This window comes from Plutella xylostella, chromosome 28, assembly GCF_932276165.1.
Source record: "Plutella xylostella chromosome 28, ilPluXylo3.1, whole genome shotgun sequence".
In the NCBI taxonomy this organism is placed as follows: Eukaryota; Metazoa; Arthropoda; class Insecta; order Lepidoptera; family Plutellidae; genus Plutella; species Plutella xylostella.
The window spans coordinates 5,721,919-5,740,920 of record NC_064008.1 but is presented as its reverse complement, the minus strand read 5'-3'; the positions used below and the strand labels follow the sequence as shown (position 1 = coordinate 5,740,920).

The 19,002-nt window shown below is 36.5% G+C and overlaps 1 protein-coding gene across 4 annotated transcripts in view; it reads right to left on the bottom strand.

The window, feature by feature from the left end:
- Nucleotides 1-399: 399 nt before the first annotated feature.
- The window catches only part of LOC105381013 (transcriptional activator Myb), a 44,298-nt gene continuing 25,695 nt past the window's right edge, over nt 400-19,002 (bottom strand). For 2 of the 4 annotated variants that reach the window (XM_048631358.1, XM_048631360.1), the window contains 13 exons: nt 14,625-14,754; nt 14,139-14,288; nt 10,929-11,026; nt 10,305-10,439; nt 9,698-9,866; nt 8,799-8,995; nt 8,276-8,373; nt 7,835-7,983; nt 6,813-6,956; nt 6,290-6,405; nt 5,590-5,770; nt 5,074-5,274; nt 2,341-4,411 (listed from right to left, as the gene is read on the bottom strand). In XM_048631358.1, the coding sequence (XP_048487315.1) occupies nt 3,785-4,411; nt 5,074-5,274; nt 5,590-5,770; nt 6,290-6,405; nt 6,813-6,956; nt 7,835-7,983; nt 8,276-8,373; nt 8,799-8,995; nt 9,698-9,866; nt 10,305-10,439; nt 10,929-11,026; nt 14,139-14,288; nt 14,625-14,754 (2,395 nt within the window). In that variant the 3' untranslated portion in view covers nt 2,341-3,784. Of the gene's footprint in view, nt 582-937; nt 1,064-2,340; nt 4,412-5,073; nt 5,275-5,589; nt 5,771-6,289; nt 6,406-6,812; nt 6,957-7,834; nt 7,984-8,275; nt 8,374-8,798; nt 8,996-9,697; nt 9,867-10,304; nt 10,440-10,928; nt 11,027-14,138; nt 14,289-14,624; nt 14,755-17,703; nt 18,539-19,002 lie in introns of those variants that run through there. The other 2 variants (XM_048631362.1, XM_048631361.1) reach the window with 2 other exon arrangements.

The following is a 19,002-nucleotide window of genomic DNA, read 5'->3' as shown; positions in this document are numbered from 1 at the left end:
ACATAATTTTATGACTCCAAAAGAAAAATAATGACAAGTTTTATACTTATCACTATGTTTTCAGTACAAAATAATTATATTTACCTGCGGTATTTTGATGTAGTACTAAATACTAACACTAAATTGGAACCCACATTATAAATACACAAACATATTTAGATACATCATTTTAAAAACACGTAACTCTATATTGCTTCTAGAAATAAAGCTTGAAACATTTCAGAATCTGTACGTGTTATATTACTCTCATTGCTCGAGTTATTTCATAAATATTACAATATACCTTTTGACGCAAAACCAGGCCTTATACATTCATATAATAAATATGTACCTAACTCCAGTGTTATCTTCACTGACATTACCAAAGCATTTAACCAGTAAAAACCAAACACTCTCCAAAATCAGTTTTTCCTGCCTTAAACTACTTCAGTATGTTTTGACATACCTAAGGACTTTGTTAACTATATAAAGTTGAGGGACCGTGGTTTTAAAGCGGTCTTCCTGAGGAACTGATGGGCTAGTTGGGTCAAGTCGAGCTGGTCTTGAGTCTTGCCGCACGCTAGCACACGCCATTCGTTATCCTGGGGAATGAAGAGATTTTAATGTAGATAAAAATGACTTTTAATACTTATTGTAAAGGCGACTAGAGTGTTTATTTGTCCTTCTTTCAAGCTGAAACGGCTTAATTTATGTAATGTTATAAATAATGATTTTGACTAATGGGAGATTTTCCTCCATAGACAACAACCATAGACAAAACCCGATTATAGATGGCGCTAGTAAAACTTCATACTCAACAGAACTGCATTTTTTTATAGGCGGCATAAAAAACGACAGGCCGGTGGCCATCCATCGGACGATTTTGGAACTCTGAAACTGTCAAGGAAAATCCCTCATTACAATACCTACGTAATACTTTTGAAGTCGTAATACTTACAATAGAATGTATAAAGTCCAACGGCTTAGTCTCCACCTCAAAGTCTGGCAGCATCTCTTCAAACTTGATGGATCTGACGGCAGACCGCTTCACCACCACAGGTTCTCCGGATAAACGGTTGGACACCTACGATGATCATTGTTCATGTAGTTCATAGATATTATTAGGCAAATGATTTTTACTTATGCCTAGTTTCACCATAGTCTGTTAGATCATTAACACCCCGTTTAGATTGTAAACGTCATCTCCATATTAAATTCTTGACAGATGTGTCAAAAGTCAACAACTAATACCTTGTTATGATCTAACACAGTATGGTGAAACTGGGGCTTAATATAAGAAGTGTCTGTCCAGAGAAGGCATTGGCACCCAATATGCTTATGCTACATTTATGTCCCATTTCATTTAAAAATTATTAATTAAATCGACTCTTCTATACAGACCCGAATTGAAAATTTAAAAACTTTGAGCAATAAGTCCATTTCATATTTTGGTATATGTGTGAACTATACTTACATAATTAATCCTTAGGATTCTTATCCCAGACAGCGTTTAGAAAGCCTAATAGTTCTTCTAATAGTTTTGTAATTTTCTTTTTAAAATATAAGTAACTCCTAATATTGCAAAAACTTACTATGTAGGTACTTAGTACGGGTTGTTGTGCTTTGTATGAGTTTTTATTTTTCGTATTCAAAGTGGCGCCTCTAGCGGAATCTGTTATGAAACTTTGTGACAGAAGAAACCACAAACTATAAAACCTGTACTAAAGGGTAAGTAAATACACTATTTTGTTAGAATTTCGAGAGCCACGTACATTTTTCATTAGTTGGTTGCGCCGTATATTGTTAACACTAATAAAATCTCATCGGTATATATCTTATCGGTACTTCAAAAGTATTATTCTTGGGTACCAGAGACTAACACTAGAGGTGAGGGTCAAGTCTATGTTTTCCTTAACCGATCGAGCAGTGAAAATAGGCTAAGTGCCAATTTCGGTTATCTAACCGACAGGGACTGATTTATAAATGGAACGTCATATCCATATAAAATTCATGACAGATGTGTCAAAAGTCAACCACTACCCCCTGGTTATGTTCTAACGGTCTATGGAGAAATTGGCACTAAAATTTGTATGGCGCGGAGCTAGTGCAGCGCGTATACCGCTAGGTGGCGACTCTCTCGCGTCATACAAATTTACGTTTACTCGCCATTACATTACTCGCTCGAATATTTGACAGAGTACTTTTTAATATTATAAATTAAAATGTAGAACAAGTCTATGTAGTTATGTCAACTTTAAAAAACTTTTAGCCATGCCAAAATATCATAAAAATACGAAAAAAAATCAAGGTATAATCAGATCATAAGAGCAAAAGCATGCAGGGTTAAAATAAACCAACAGATCAGAGAAAAAAATACATTTATTGAAATAAAAGAATGACATCGGATCTTTAGGTGCGGAAATGGATTACAAACAATATTGACAGCTAAACTAAACTATAAAAAAATACAAATGCCAAAAAAATACAAGAATTTTAAGCATTCTAAGCGCTACAGAATAAATATTAAAACAATTTAAAAACATAAATAAGTAACAAAAAAACAATTGCTTTAACAAAAAATAAATAGTCATCACTAGAATAAGAAAATTAGATTCAACACAGTCTGTCAATATTGTGAAGGGATTTAGGGTATGGGAAGGGATAGGCCTAAGTACCAAAATATGAAATAGATTATCTTAATCTCATGAAATAAAGACAACTTTACTATAGCTAATTATCTGCTATAACAAAGTGAAGTTATCAAACATATTTTGGGGTTCAGCCAGGAGAGAAAGGTAAAAGATAAATGTCATTTATTTATTTCAATCAAGGTACCAATTAAGTAATGCTGCCGATTTTAGTATTTAAAATTGTTACAAGTTTAACAACAAAAAAAGTTAAGAAATAAATAGCTACGTTATTTTGACACAACCAACGCGTGAAAAATGTAAAAGAACACAATTTTTCGAATATCGTAAATGTAAGTTGTTAATATTTTAGAAGGCAAATTACAAAGCAAATAGTTACTATTAGAGTATCTAAATAAATAAATACAAGGGATAGGATGGGGATCCTAAGGATTAATTAAGTATTTTTTTAAAACGTTTAATCATATTTTTTTACTTTCAAATACTGAAAAGTTTACACCCAATTACTAAGACGCTTTTGATTTGTCCGATCTCTAAACCTACTTAATACTTGAATACCTAAAACGACATCAAAGTTGTACTTTTATTCTAAAAAATAGTTAAGACTAAAAAGATTTTGGTGCACGGTAAACTTGAGGTATATTTTAAAAACTTAAAGTTACTTTTAAAATCTATTTTTAAGAATATATTAGTTAAAAAATTCACATTCATTTGATGAAAATTTCATCTTTGGTAGCTTACTTCCTAATCTCGTTTATTCCTACATTTAATTTGGTGCGCATTAAAATTAAGTAAAGAGTACAAAAAACATTATTATTAAAACTTTTTTTAAAACAACGAAAATTCACTATGTTCCATATAAGTTTTTATGATTTTCAATAATTTTTCAAAATTTTAAATCATTACAATACGTACCTACTTGGAATTTCTGTATTCCTTTTATGATGATTTATCGAATATTAGATGGAACAAAGTGGCTAACTAACATAATATTTTACAACGAACGCTGATCTCATTTATTTTAATACTTTTCTTTTAAAAACGAAGATTTTATTGCATTTCATTTTACCAAGTAACAAGTATTTTTAAGACACACGGAGTTAAAAACCCCACCATCATATTTTATCTTGTTATTTACAGAACTTGAATTCATAAACTCATAAGTTAGTGAACATATTATAATAATCGTTCGGATAAATATCATCTTGACCTGAATCTTTATATTCCGTGTGCTGCCACACCCATTGGTTCTCTTTCTGATTATAATCCGTTTTCACGTTCGTCGTCATTATCTTATTGGTCAGTATCTCGTCTATACGCGACGTAGACGGCTTCTGATTGGTCACTTTGTAAATATGATCAGCAAGCGCGTTAGCCAATACCGCTTTAGGAGCCAATGACGTGCCGTTATCACACGTGATATCATTGGAAGTTATAGTCCTCATGCGATCCGCGTTAAGCCTAGCGAAGCTTCTAGGCGATTCTAGATTAGTAATATTCCTAAAAACGCTCGGATTTTGCGGAAGTTCAATTTGGGTGTCGTATATTTCTTGGTAGTAGATGTTGGGATCGGTTAGGGAATTAGTGGGAAGATAGGAGCTGTGTTGTACCTTAGTTGTTTCAGTAATGGCGGTTTCGATGTCGAAATCTTCTAGTTTCTCGAGTTTAGTCGGCTCGGGAGTGGTGTCGGAGCTGTGGAGGCTCGTGGACTCTTCTAGAAGCGATTGTTTCACGATGGAGGGAGGGGAGAACATCACTGAACTGTCGCCGGCTAGGGATTTGCTCTGTAACAAGAGACATTTTGTGTTATTTATGAAGACTTTGTTGTACCTTAGTGTTTTTTAATCGTGAGTCGTATCGGAATTGATGTGTATAAAGATGTTAAAAATAAGATAATAATTCAACTTTAGCAAAGCTAAACCATTTTTTACACATCAAAGCTACAAACAATCTCATTCACATGTAATCTATTTTCTACCGAATGGCGTAGTGGTTAGTGACCTGACTACTGAGCCGATGGTCCCGGGTTCGATTCCCGGCTGGGGCAGATATTTGTTTAAACACAGATATTTGTTCTCGGGTCTTGGATGTGCCCGTAAAATGGCAATAGGCCCGCCCCCTATTACATTGGGACTAACATAACACTCTGGCGAAAAGTGGGTGCAGCAATGCACCTCTGCCTACCCCGCAAGGGAGTACATTAGTACAAGGCGTGAGTGCGTGTGTGTGTGTGCTATTTTCTACGGGGTGTAAGTGACTGCACCTAGCTCTTTCAAACGAACCTTAACCCCACAATGTCAATACTGCTTTCCTAAGTTATGAAAGCTATTTACTAAAGGTTATATATCTTAGGAATCCTAAGCGTGGACCCTTTTCACTGTTTCACTGTGCTAAATGTTATACCTATAAATTTAAACCTCACTTCTCGCCATCTTATTCAACTTACCGGCGTTTCAACAGCAAAAGAGTTATCCGGAACAACCGTAGCCCCATGCGAGTGTGAGTGTGGCGTGCTGGTCGTGACGTTGGCCCAACTGTTGGCCAAAGCTTTGCGTGCTTTCTTGTGTTGGCTCGGTACGTTCTCCTTGCCTTGTAGTGAAGAGGTTGAGCCTCGGCGTTTCAGACTGCCTATGCCTGAGTCGTTTGCCTGTTGGGGGAAAGGTTTGCGGTTAGTTTCTGTTTATTATTATACATATAAAGGATATTGCAAAAGTGGTTTAGTAAGTCGAAAGATTCTCTTGCTTGATCGACAACCTTAGGTAATATGCGGTTAGCCTTCCTTAACTCAATGTCAGCAAACTCCATCCAAATAAAAGTATTTTTAATGTAATGTAAGTAATATCAAAAGTAATGTAAGTAAGTCAAAAATTACTTGAGTCAAAAAATATTTTTGGCTGAACTTTTGCCCATCTAAACTGAAAACATATTCCAAAATGACCAAGTACATTATTACATTACTCACCTGTACAGCGGCAAAAGAAGCGGCATTCTGTGACAATATAGAATCATTCAGCTCGGAACTTTCTTCCCGCTTGAACATCTCGTTGATGTCTTCGACCAGGTTGCCCGGGCTGGAAGGCTGGTATTTCAGGCCCGATTTCTTTTCTAGTTCCGCTAGGGCTATCTTGAACGGTGTTGGGGTTCTGTAAAAGAGACGGTGTCGGGTTAGCAGAGTTATACATTAAAAACTATACAGAGCGGAATATTATCTGTTATATTCCCGAAGACAGGTCAATATACTGCATGCTATAGATACAGTTGAGCATATTTCTCCAGTAAATACCACGAATATGCAATAAACCAAACATCTACTGTACTGGCGACCTTAGTGGCTGGATGAGGAAGATCGAGGACCGAGCTTTCTCGTTGAACGAGGCCTATTTCATTTAGAAGTGGAAGATGGTTGGTTAATGATGATAGGTACAGTCAGCTGCATAAGTAGCTTTACACTTTTGTACCTTGCCAAACTCACAAACTGCCTATTCAAACATTGACGGTTTTTTATGTAGTCAGTTTGGTAAGGTACAAAAGTGTATAGATAAATACATTATATGTAATATGCAGCTGACCGTACATTAAAAATATATTTAGATCCAAATGTGACTATGTGCCTAATCAGGAGTTAGATGAGCTATCATACCCTCAAAATATATTATACTCACTTAGGTGTATAAGTCCTCAAGTTGGTCCTGTTGATGGGAGTGATGTTGGGGCTCTGGTGGCTCGCCGACGGGACGGCGGGAGTCGGCGTGCTGAGTAGCGGACTCACGCCTAGCTCCTGGAAAGAGAGATTGGTAATGTTTATTATTATATTACAGACAGGCTTTATAGTTATTAGTTAGCTACTTCTACTAGACGTATACATAATGGTAAGGGGAGGGGTGATATAAATGGTAATTTTAATGGTAACTCTTATAAGCATTTAGGTGTTATAATACGAAACAAAAAAATGTTTTCTCGCATACGAAGGGGCGCCTCTGGTGGAAAACATCATGAATCTTGTAACATATAACGTAAGTATGCAAACGGTTAGGTTAGGGAGATAAAGAGTAAAAGTTACTTATAATCACCTGCATACATATCCTAATGTTCCCTCCCACATGGGAAGTTGAAGACTTCAGAGTCCCTGACTCAGAATTTTAGGGGTGTCCCACGCTACACATCACTATAATACAATTCCCTCACCTGCGCATGTCTCCGGTGGGGCGCCCCCCGCTCGCCTGCTGGGGGTGAGTTCAGGAACTGCGAGGGACTGAACGGAAGTGCCTTGATGGGAGTCACGCCGAGCGACGAACATTCTAGAGCTTTAGTTATTGTCTCTGACCAGCCCTGGAAGTGGAGAATTGGGGGGTTAGTATGGGTAAGTTGATTATAAAAGTAAGCATAATAAGAAAACTGAATGCTATTATAAAAGTAAATGTATAATAGATAAAATTAATGATAATAGCATTCTTTTCCAGTTAATCTTTGGTGTTTGGAGTTTATTAGGGATTGCATCATCAACAGATAGTGGATTAATATCAAACTCAGTTTTTTAAGTTGGTGATATTATCCGTATCTAGGCATTAACGTAGAAAGAAAATGTGAAAGGCCTAGGACTCTCTGGAGACTCCTATAACTAGCAGTGAAAGATAAGAAAAAAAAAATGCCGTGTCGATTGTTGACCGATGATGATTCATAACATCATCATGATCCATCACAACCCTGCTGCTGGGGCATGGGTCTCCTTCCAAAATTAAGAAAGGAAGGGGTTTAGGCCTAGTCCACCACGCTGGCCTAGTGCGGGATGGTGGGCGATGATGATTATGATGTTGAAATAACAAAGACACAATACAGCAACTCACGAGGTGGTTAGTGAGCGGGTTGTTGCTTCTGTACTTACTAGTAGTAACTTATAGTTACATATGTGCTATACCCTAACTAATATTATAAATGCGAAAGTAACTGTGTCTGTCTGTCTATCTGTCTGTCTGTCTGTTACTCTTTCACGCCAAAACTACTGAACGGATTTGAATGAAATTTGCTATACATACGGTCTAGACCCTGGGAAAGAACATAGGCTACTTTTTATCACGGAATTCCCACGGGAAAACTTTTTAAGGCGAAACGAAGCGCGCGGGAACAGCTAGTAAGAAATAAAAATGACGTATCGAAAATGACCGATGATGATGATGTTGAAACAATGATGACACAATACAGCAACTCACGAGGTGGTTAGTGAGCGGGTTGTTCCGCTTCACTCTTCGGCGCAATATCGGCGGCGGGCTGTTAGTGAGCGACTTGTTGCTTCTGGGAGACGCGTAGTCGTGTTGCTGTAGGGAGAACTGTTGGTGCTGTTGTTGTTGTTGTTGTTGAGCTGGAATGGAATGTTAATGGGTTAGTTTGTTGTTTGCGGAGAATATAGGAGTGCATTATTTCTCCATCCGTCAATATGCTCCGGCCTGATTAAAGAGTCTGCCAACTACACCGTATAATTCCATGACCGTAATATGAACGTGTCAGGCAAAAATTGTATTTGTATAGAAAAGCATGATACTACCGTTCTATCACCACCGTCACATAATCTTCACGATTGACAGGCGAGTTGGAGATAACTCAACTTGACTGCTGCTTTAATATTAACACTGACTGCTTTAATATTAACTCACCATTATTTTGATTGCTGGTCGTTGCCATAGAATTATTAACTTGAGCTAGATAATTCTTCAAAGGTGAGCCAGATGGTAAACTTTCTATGTCTACGAATCTGTAACAAAAGAGATTTTGATATTAGAAAACATAATGAAAACGAATCTAAATAGGATATAAATATTTATGTTTATTTGTGTGCTCTAGCAATTTCAATGAGATTATTGTAAATCTTTTATCCCAAATAGCATGCAAATATCACTTTAGATTAAAATTTACAATCTCTGTGAGATTCGGTTTCGTGGTATGACTGATGACTAAATATGACCTGTTAACTTATAATAATACCTTTCTGTTTAATTGATCAGTGGTATATTAACAAAATTGGTATTTTAGTTTCCCAATCAAGCAATTAATCCACAAAATATAAACTATGCAGAGCTTGTAATTATTTGTACCAGACAGCTGATATATCTACACAAATGCATAGATAGATAAATATTATATACATAACACACACACATACAATATTATAGAACTCACTTGTAAGGCGACTCGCAGATCTCCACGGTATCAGCATTCAACAACCCGCCTCTATCCGGGGATTTGGCTCGTTCAAACGACCGGCTGTTCATTTGTTCCTTCAGCACTTGTCTGAAGTGCATGTGTTGTTTGGAAGGCTGGCTGGTAGTGGATGAGGTGCTTTGAGTGGACTCGTTGAACGGGTCTGTTGTCCATTCCTGTGGGGTGAAATTTATGGTTATTTAGTGTAATTAGTTGTCTGGGATTTAGTGGACTATTCCTAAAACCTTTCATTCATTGGGACAGCAGTGGGACGTGATGGGTCGTAATGATGATGATTGCAATAAGTGTCCCACAATACTGTTATTTTTGGTTTGAATTGATGGATAAAATGGAATTAAATAAAAAGGTAGGATATTAATAATGATGTACTGATGATGTTTATAGTCAAAGCACACAACACGCTAAGGTGAGCAACACAGGACAGAAGAAACCAATAAAACTGGCACGCAACGTAAAGGCAATTACTAAAGCACGTCTTCTTTGGTATCATCCGTAGCAAACTTAACAAAGGAAAGCTAGGACCACACATACACACATTACACATGTGCCATAGTATACGACGGCAGACACGTATCTAGAATAAAAAAAAATAGCAAATACAACACAACATAAACACTGTTATATACGAAGAAAGGAATGTGTAGTGTAGACGAGGAATAGCAAACAAAATAAAGAATAGAAATGCTGTTTTTGCGCGATATCCGCCATTTTGTTTACAAAATTCAAAATGGCGGCTTACAATCCTCCATTTTAGGGCCAATTACTTAGAATTTGCCACAATTGACTTCCAAAATCTTGCAAAAACAGCTTTTCCTCCCAATTATTAACAAAAAAAATAACACAAAAAGCAAACCAACATCGTTATAAGCGACGTGCACCTTCGGAGCGCACTCGGCGTATCTCACTGCGTCTAGTTTCGCTCGACCGGGCTTGCTTCTGCGTATTGTTTCTAGACTGTCGAGGATATCCGGTTCGTACTTTCGACGCATTGTCGAGTTCCAGTGGTTCTTTATTGCGTTGTCCGTTCTGGGGAAAGGATTATGGGTTTTAATGAGTTCAATATCAATATATTTGTTAGGCAGTAAATAAATATATGTAACGACCAGGATTCGAAACAGGGCATGTTGTCACTACGGCAATCCCACCATATACCTACATCATAATTATAATAAGTGCTTAGTTAGCACGCTGTTATTCCTATACTGCGCACCAGTATAGGAGCAAAAGTTATGAAATTGAATTGCTCAACTGATCGAAAAGCATATGATTAATACTGGGACTGGATTGCAGAGTAGGAAGGGGTGTATTAGCAGAAAATTTAAAGGATGTTTTTTTTAACCATACCTCCTAAAATGATGCTAGCTCGTAAGAAAAGCAAGAATTTTGATGAAGCTTGTAGTGTATGTTGTGCATGTTTGAAATTATTATTTTACCCTAGTAGAAGTAATAGATAGATCTACAAACCTGCCCGGCAGCAGTTTGGCTATCTTGGCCCACTGGTTCCCCAACTGCTTGTGCGCCTGGTAGATCACTCGGTCCTCGTGCTCTGTCCACGCTGTCTTCTTTATTGACGGGTTTAGGTGGTTGTGCCATCGTTCTCTGGAAGGAAAATAAGAGGATTTAGTTGAAAATGAAAACGTTTATTTGACATAATTGGTTTACAGTTGTACCGTGGGATGAACTACTCTATCTACCAAACATTTGTATCGTGACCGAATTGTCAAAATCGGTCCATAAAAGGCGGGGTAATCGGTGGACATAGATTCAGACGAATTGTGAACCTTTTTACGAAGTCGGTTAAAACATCATGGTGGAACGAGAGGAAATTCTAATACATATATTAAACGGATTTCAATTGTACAGACTGGAATATTAGTAATGCTTCCATTGATACATATGTAGGTAAGATTATTGGGAGTTATTCGGTAATATAAGTTACCACAAAAAAGATAAACCATGTTTATATGGGTATTTGACGGTAAGGTAAGACTAAGACCAAGTAATCAATTTTTCTGTAGGTACTTTGTCACAAAATGAAAGACCTACGAGTGTTAGTAAATAAGGAAGTTGAGTATAATAATTATGTACCTGCACTGTTTTCCTATTCTTCCTTTCAAATGCCGCGCAATGAGCGTCCATTTCTTAGGTCCATATTTAGCGACAAGCTCCACTACTTTTTCGTCTTCCTGAAATTAAAAAGAAAACAATTGTTTAGTGTCAAGAAACTACTCTTCTATTACAGATGAAGTACCAATGCATACGACAAATGAATACAGGTATTCAGGTTTACATGTATTATAGGTACTTATGGATTTGATGCCCCACCTTACTTCATCATCTTATTACATCGATAAAATCTATGAACACGAAGTATAGCCTAAGGTATTCCTAATCTGGTCAAACGCATTAGCATACAATTAACTACAATAATACATACATAAACAAATTCCCTTTAGAGCCCCTGCGTAACCTTCGTAACCATAACACGATATTTCATACATCATCAATTTGTTAAAACCAATGACGTTCCAATTTAAATTCTAGAACACAATAGCCAAAAAAGTTTCTTAATAAAAAACGAGGACATTTAGATTAGATTATATGGAAGTTTCGTGTTAATACTTCTATCCGTAGCAATTAATGTTGTACATAACAATTAATATGAGGAAACACTTTGTTAGGTACATAAGTATATAACAACAATGCTACATAAAATATTATTGTACCTATTTGTATACCAACTACCGTTGCTGCATGATTGAGAATATTGAGATATCAATTCCATTTGAATTTATGAAACAATTGAAACACACTTTGTCTTGTGGTCGATATTTTAAAGCCCCTATTAGTAATCGAACCCGGGACCTCCGGAACATTGAACTAAGCGTCTACCACTACTCTACGACACAGTTTATTATCATATTATAAATAGAAATAATAATAAATCTAATTTCCGATTAACTTGTTGACCTTCAGAATATTTGATAAGTGGAAAGAACATAGTGATGTAATCTATAGCTATTTCCTTTTATCAGCTTTAAAAATAACCACCTACCTATGTGAGAATTCAGACATGAACTATCCCATTACTTCTTCAAGTTTTTAAGTTATTTGTCGGCACCTTTTTTAAGGATCCAACGTAATTGTTGAATAAACCATTAACGATTAACTCGACTAAGTAATTAACGAACAACTTTTTGTCCGTGTAAAGAAAAGATAATAAAGTAAAGTTTGCGAGGAACAAACTAGTATGAATCAGCTGTTTTCCACAAACAAATTGGAAGTGTATTTTCTCACGCCCACGTGTTTTAAAATCTCACTCACCTTGGGATGTAACGAATTTATTCACTGAGTGTGTAAGTCAATTTGTGAAGGACCTTCTATAGTGTTTAATCATTTCTCTAAAAAATCTTGCCAAAGTTTAAACTCAAAGCCGAAAGTGTCTTTAGACACGTGGTGTTGTAGGGTGTAAATGTATTTACTTAATTAACCTAAATTCTGATTCACACACTGTTTAGTGCAAACGTGTTAAGCAGACGTACATTTCTGGACTTGTCTTAAAATATTCGCATAACATTACTATTGAATCTAATCAAACATACCCCGCAATATTACTTGTTTTATCAACTTAACTATGATTTTTACTTATACCGTACTATCTATATTAATAAATTGAGCACAATTGTTTATGCACATAGCAAGGACACATTTCAATTATTTATCATAAGAACCTTGTGTCTACTAATATAAACATACTATAATTCCTTGGTAATTCATCATTCACATACATATCTCTGTCACATTACATAGTAAGTAGGTAGTTAGCATACGACACGAAAATACTTTAGTTTTTTTTTTACATTCTTTATGAAGCCAAGAAGACAAGGATAAACCACAGTGTTTGCAAAAAATATTTAAAATACAAATGGAATAGTATTGTGAAGTCAAAGTTTAGTTTTTATTTTATTTATTACCACGTGAATTCATTTCAAGTTACACAACACTTTCGGTGATGACTTCATTGTGTAAAAAATATACATATAGACGAATTGAGAACCTACACCTTTTTTCGAAGTCGGTTAAAAACTACTTAATTATGTACCTAGTTAGTCTCGGTTTTTAAACATAATTGACATGTGAAACTCACATAGAGTGCCAAAAGTGAATTCTAAACGTATGGAAAAACCAATTCAAAGAAAATTTTATTTAATTCTGAATCTTAAGTTTTTTTTTAGACGAAGCCTTCTAGACCAGTAGTTGGATAACACAGAGATTACGTGAAATGCGAACTTTGAAGTTCTAGGAACTAAGCTCAGGACGAAGCTTATGAAAAAAGCTTTCAAGCAGAAATATGAGCTTTGTTAGCTAAGAATGAATGAATGAATATGTTAGCTTTGCATTTTAGTCACGCACGCTTAGTAATGTACTTCATTCATGAAACTATAGGACATTATGTTTATTTGCTTAGTATGCTGCGATCGTACGAGAATTTGGGAATACCTTCAGTTGTTAAGTGTCTAGGATTTCATAGTAATGTTCATATTTGAGATTTCTTTCATGGTATTTTATTAATAGGTACCTATTTAGATATAATAATCCTCTCTCTTACTTATCCAATTCTCCTTTGAATGTGTAGTAAACAAACCCTAAACCAGCTGAATTTTACTTTAATACGGAATTTATTTTTAGAAATATATAAATTATATTAGTTCCCCGAATATTTTGGATTTGCTCTAGCTGTAACTTCCATAACAAACAATATGCTTCAATCAAATCCATTCATCGCGCATCTCAATTAATTATGCAAGTATGCTGCGTGCCAAACCGCAGTGTAAACGACCTAGGCTATCTGAGTCACGGCCTCACGGGCCCAGGCAATCCTTAGTGCTCTTTCTACAAAGCTAGACCGATCGACTAAAAGCGTAGGCACGATTATGGAAATCAGCTGTGGGCAAGCATTTAATGAGGCATAGGAAGTTGAAAGGAATGCATTCGTTAGAATCTTAGGGTTGACGGAAATTGTGATGAAATTATTCTTCGTCAATAGTCATTATAATTAATAATAGTAGGTGAATTAAGAAGGTCACACAATCATACACATATCAGTGTTAAATCTAACGCACTAAATTTATTTCGTCTACGCAGAATTTATATTTAATTATTATTACTTGCCAGTATTTTGAGTTCATTAATACACCAATAAGGTTGCATATTCCCTTAACTTCTACCTCTTTTTCCTCTCACCGGCCAGTTCCACCAAAAAGTTTACACACTACATTACACCAATAAGTTTCTTACCTCCTTGGTCCACGGGCCCTTGACTAGTTCAGGGTTGACGACTTTGGTCCACCGCTGCTGGCACTGCACGTCAGAGCGGTCCGGGAACTGGGACGCTATGACGTCCCAGTTCTCGTTGTACATTCGCACGTACGTCTTGAGGTTCTTGTCCTGGAGTGGGAAAGGGATGTGGTTAGCTTGGAACGGGTGGTTGTTGGTCAAATGTATTGTGAGGAAAATAATACTTTTATGATTTGAGTGCTGAAAGTATGAATGCTGAAGTACAAATGAAGGGCTACGAGACTGCAATGGCCATGCAACTATCAAAAGCTTGGCTAACCTATACTGAAAGTACCAGGATAGAAGGAATGCTAAGGAACGTACCTCTTCGTTCGTTCACCGGCCCCTGTTGATCTTCGGCGCACCAGAAATTATTAGCCTATCTATATAATATTAGCCTACCTATTTTTAAAAGTACCAGGGCAGTATGAACGGTAAGGAACATACCTCCTCCTTCGTCCATCTTCCCCTGTTGATATTCTTCCGCGACCCAGAGCCTTTGGTTGCAGTCGGCACATCATCGCCGACGGTCGAGTCTTCTGAGTACTCGCTGGTTTCACTCTCGTAGCCGGGTGGTCTGCGGGCAAGGGAGATAGGGCTTTGAGTTTAGGGTAGCAAGAGTGGTATTACTAGACAATAAACCAGGTTAACAAGATAGGTGAGGGTGGGGAGAGATACTTTAAGGATTAAGCATGTATGTGTAAAGGGAATATTTTAGATAGTAAAGAAAGAAAGATAAAACTCTTTATTGGACTATGACAGCAATCATACTTAATTATATACACCATAATACAGAAGTTACGTATAAATTTGCTGTCCGCCAAAAAGGCGTCCACTCAGCTATTGCAGCGCCCTTGGCCACAGCCAAGGACACCGCGCTGGTGTTTCAGTGGAGGCCATTTTAGTGAATGTCTACTTTTCGACGGACAGTCAGCCCAAGGTAGTTTTTTGTTCTTAGTTACAGTAATAGTAGAAATTTATGAGCGCATGAGCTAAACAGTGAAATTAATCCTTTTCCCAAGCTCATCGTGAATGTGATAATATCATTTATGTTGGTACAACATCAGTCTGTTAACACCTCCAGAATAAGTAAGGAATTCTATGGCTTATGTAACAATAATAGCTAAGTAACTCAACCCAGTATTTAAATGGGCGGAGGTACCAGGATAACATGAATAGGCAACAGTTAATAACAATACGCTATGATGCTATGGTCTAAAATTAGTGCAATCCCAAGGACAACCGCTAAGTAGTAGACTGGATAGCAACGAAAAAACTCCCTCATTCCATACTCCTTACATAATACCTACTATCCAGATCACGTTTTCGTGTTATTATTAAGTATAGTGGGTATTTTGAACCTTATTGCAAAGGTCATAAAGCTAGGATGTGTTTGGATTGTATATGTAAAAATGGCTTGGGCATTCGGATCTTTACATCTCTTCATTTATCTTTCGTTAACATATTATTTAATGGTATTGTCTTACAGGTACAAAAAAAATATGTTTTGTGTTTATTCATTCTACGAATTTACGGATTTTCATTCTATTTAACCTTTTAATTTACCTAACTTAAAAACTGGCGCCAAAATACCAAACAACAACAACTTACAAAGAAATGGGCTCCTACCTTCTTCTAGGAAGGGCTCTAAGACGCTTTTTATAAAAACTAATATTTCTGTAAAGAGTAATGGTCGAATTTTAAAGGTCGAATTTGCCTGTTGGTATTCCAAGTAGGTGAGTTCAGGCTAGGGTTTCTGCTCGAGAATTCTCGAGCTCGAGAAGATTCGAGAAATTCGGCTTGGTTCGAGACGAGAAAAAAATCTGAAGACTCGAGAATTTCTCGAGCCTTGAGATATAAATTAAAAATATTCAATTCGAATTTTCCTGCGCCGCTTAACAACACACACGCATACCATGCGCGTGTATTATGATTTTATTATGTTTCATCTCCATTTAAGCTAGTGCTGTACTGATAATACCAATGAATGATTAAGATAACGTAGTAATAGTTACGTACTGTTTCTTAGTTCAGGTTGACCAAAAGAAGTCATCCGATGTTAAGTCGAAAAGATGATATCGGTCAAATGGGTGCCGTCACAATTGATTGCTATACGGGCTCATTTTATGGCATTTCTCATCACTTCAGCCAAAACTTCGGGCGAGAGATTCTCGCACTCGTGTTAAATGTTGTCCTTAAGGGCTTCTAGAGACACGAGCTTATTCACATTAATAGGGGACTTCCCAGAAAAACAGTGAAATCGGGCGATATTGCAGGGAAAATTACAGATAAAACGAAAAAATGGCGACCCGAAAACTGAATAAACACAATTATTCCGCGTTCTTGGGTAGTATATCACTCCACGGCTTCTGAACTTGTATTCTGCATTTGTCTATTCCACCAATATCAAAATTTATTTACGTGTTTGAAATTGGCGGCTATTTGCACAAATGAGAGCAACTTCCAATAGTTTTGGCCCACCTTGTACAAGTAATAAATAGCTAGGTAGACAGCTAATTCTGAGTATTAGTAGAGTACTTTTTTGTGATTAAGTTGACAAAGTAAAAAAAGGATATTTTGTGTTTTTTTATTGAAATTGGCATTTTTCTAAAGGTCTTCTTAGAAAGGCTCGAGACTCGAGAAGATTCGAGAATTTGGGCTCGAGAATTCTCGAAGCTCGAGAACGAAAACAGGTCGAGAAATCAGAAACCCTAGTTCAGGCTTAAAAGCAAAATAAAATAATAATACAACGCAAAATTAGATTAAGATGATAGTGTCAATGAGGTTCGATACTAATCCCTACTTTTTCTACTTCCATGTACCTACATACGTATAAAGTGTGCTCTTAACGATTATGGTGAGGTTATATGTATGGTTAAAGGAAATGCAAATAAAGTTTGTAATAAAGACAATTGCAAGCTTCATTTATTGACAAATATGGGTATCATCGTTGTCAGTTCCAATTGCGCAAACGAGAATTTAAAACTTTTTCATTGAGACTTAAAATCTCTTTAAAACATGATGAGGACAAAAAAACGTAGAAAGTTGATTACATTAAGAATTTTTGTGGACAATTTGTAGGTACCTATACCTATGTATGTAGGCATGTACATGTAGTCTGCATATAAACTACGACCAAATAAACAACGACAACAAGTCATACCTAATATGAATATAGGAAGGTAGCTACATAATGAGCCCAATTTATCATCGAAAATTATACCCGGCCACTTCTTTTAACACTACTGATACTGGTTCTTAGCAGAGAAACCTGAATTTGTAGCATACAGCTTAATAATACTTTCGATGAGGTAAGAATGGAAACAAAAACAAGTAATTTATGCATACCAGTGCTACTTTTAAGCCATCAGCTGATCAAAAACATGTTTTTCTCCCCATTCAGCTTCTACCTTGAAAAATGTTAAAGACTGGATTGTCAGACAGTCTGCGCACGGATGGCTAACGACCTGACTCATGTCTCATGTCCTTTGACGATACGAGAAAAAAAAACTACAAAAAAACATACCTATACGAGTATAACATCACGAAGTCTATCCTGAAATAATAGCGAAGAAAATAAATCCAATGCACTCCATTTTAACACTTCACAACTTCACTAAAACAATTTAACTATTAACCTTGAAACTGCACATTTTTAGGTTATGTCGCTTCCCTCCAAAACTCAAATGTCACATTCTTTCTTGAGGCAATGATCCGTTCCGTTCAGCCTACGTCTCACGACTACTTAACAAAGTTGAAAATAATCCCACCCTGTTCCCATGCTTACAGCACACTAACACCACTACATGGAATGCATACGCAAGACGTAATAAGGGTGAAGGGATCCACAAAAAGTGTAAGGGACGCCGCAGCCCAGAAAAGGACAGCAATACTGCAGCATTCGAGTGGGAGAGGGACGAACGCCAGGTATAGAAATAATACCCCCGCAGTGAGAATGTGTATGCGCAATACAAGCAAAGGTACGCAGGTGTAGGCAACATACATTCGAATATAATAAGAGAAAATCGATTTTATATAAAAGTTTTTTGTTCAACCAGTGTCTAGTTTCTATTTGATTTCGGATTACAAAGTTGCACAAAGTTATGACCACTTTTATTTATAGCCAATGTGCAAGACCACCCAGCCAAAACAGATGTTGCTTTGTAAGCTTTTAATTTTAAAAAGGCTATTATGTTTAATTAAATGACCCAATTTGGGGAATAAATGTAAATGTAAAAGCAGTCATTTGTTGATAACACCCGATACGAAAGTCGGAGTCAACAATGGCAACACGCACGCACATAAAACGATTTCGCAAAAAAAGCTTTAAAAAAGCAAACGACGAAGGTTTTTGGCATATGTAGCGGGATACCGATTAGGCTTTTCGACATTTGGCAAAAAGTAACGGGATAAAAACGCAGTTAAAGTCCTTTGGCTACTAATTGACATATTTTTTCAATAATCCTATTTCAGTATATCTCTGGTGGAAGCTATGTAGGTAGTACCTACTCTAAGTTGTTCAATAAATCTTTAAGATTACCACGCGTTAACCAGCTGACCGGAATGTTTACACAAACATACGTTTTGTCGGCAAAACGTTGTAGATAAAACACATTTCCTGTCAAAGCTATCGAGTAGATAATTCTTTGAAAAGTGTGAATTCGAGGGGCAATGTCAGATAAAGATGTTACTATTTTCACATCGGAAAAAGATCGGAAATAGATTCTGGAGTTACTAAGAAAATTAATTAAGAAAAAACCATCATTATATAGAATAAAATCACCATATAACATAACTTATCCTCCTACATTTATACCAATGGCAT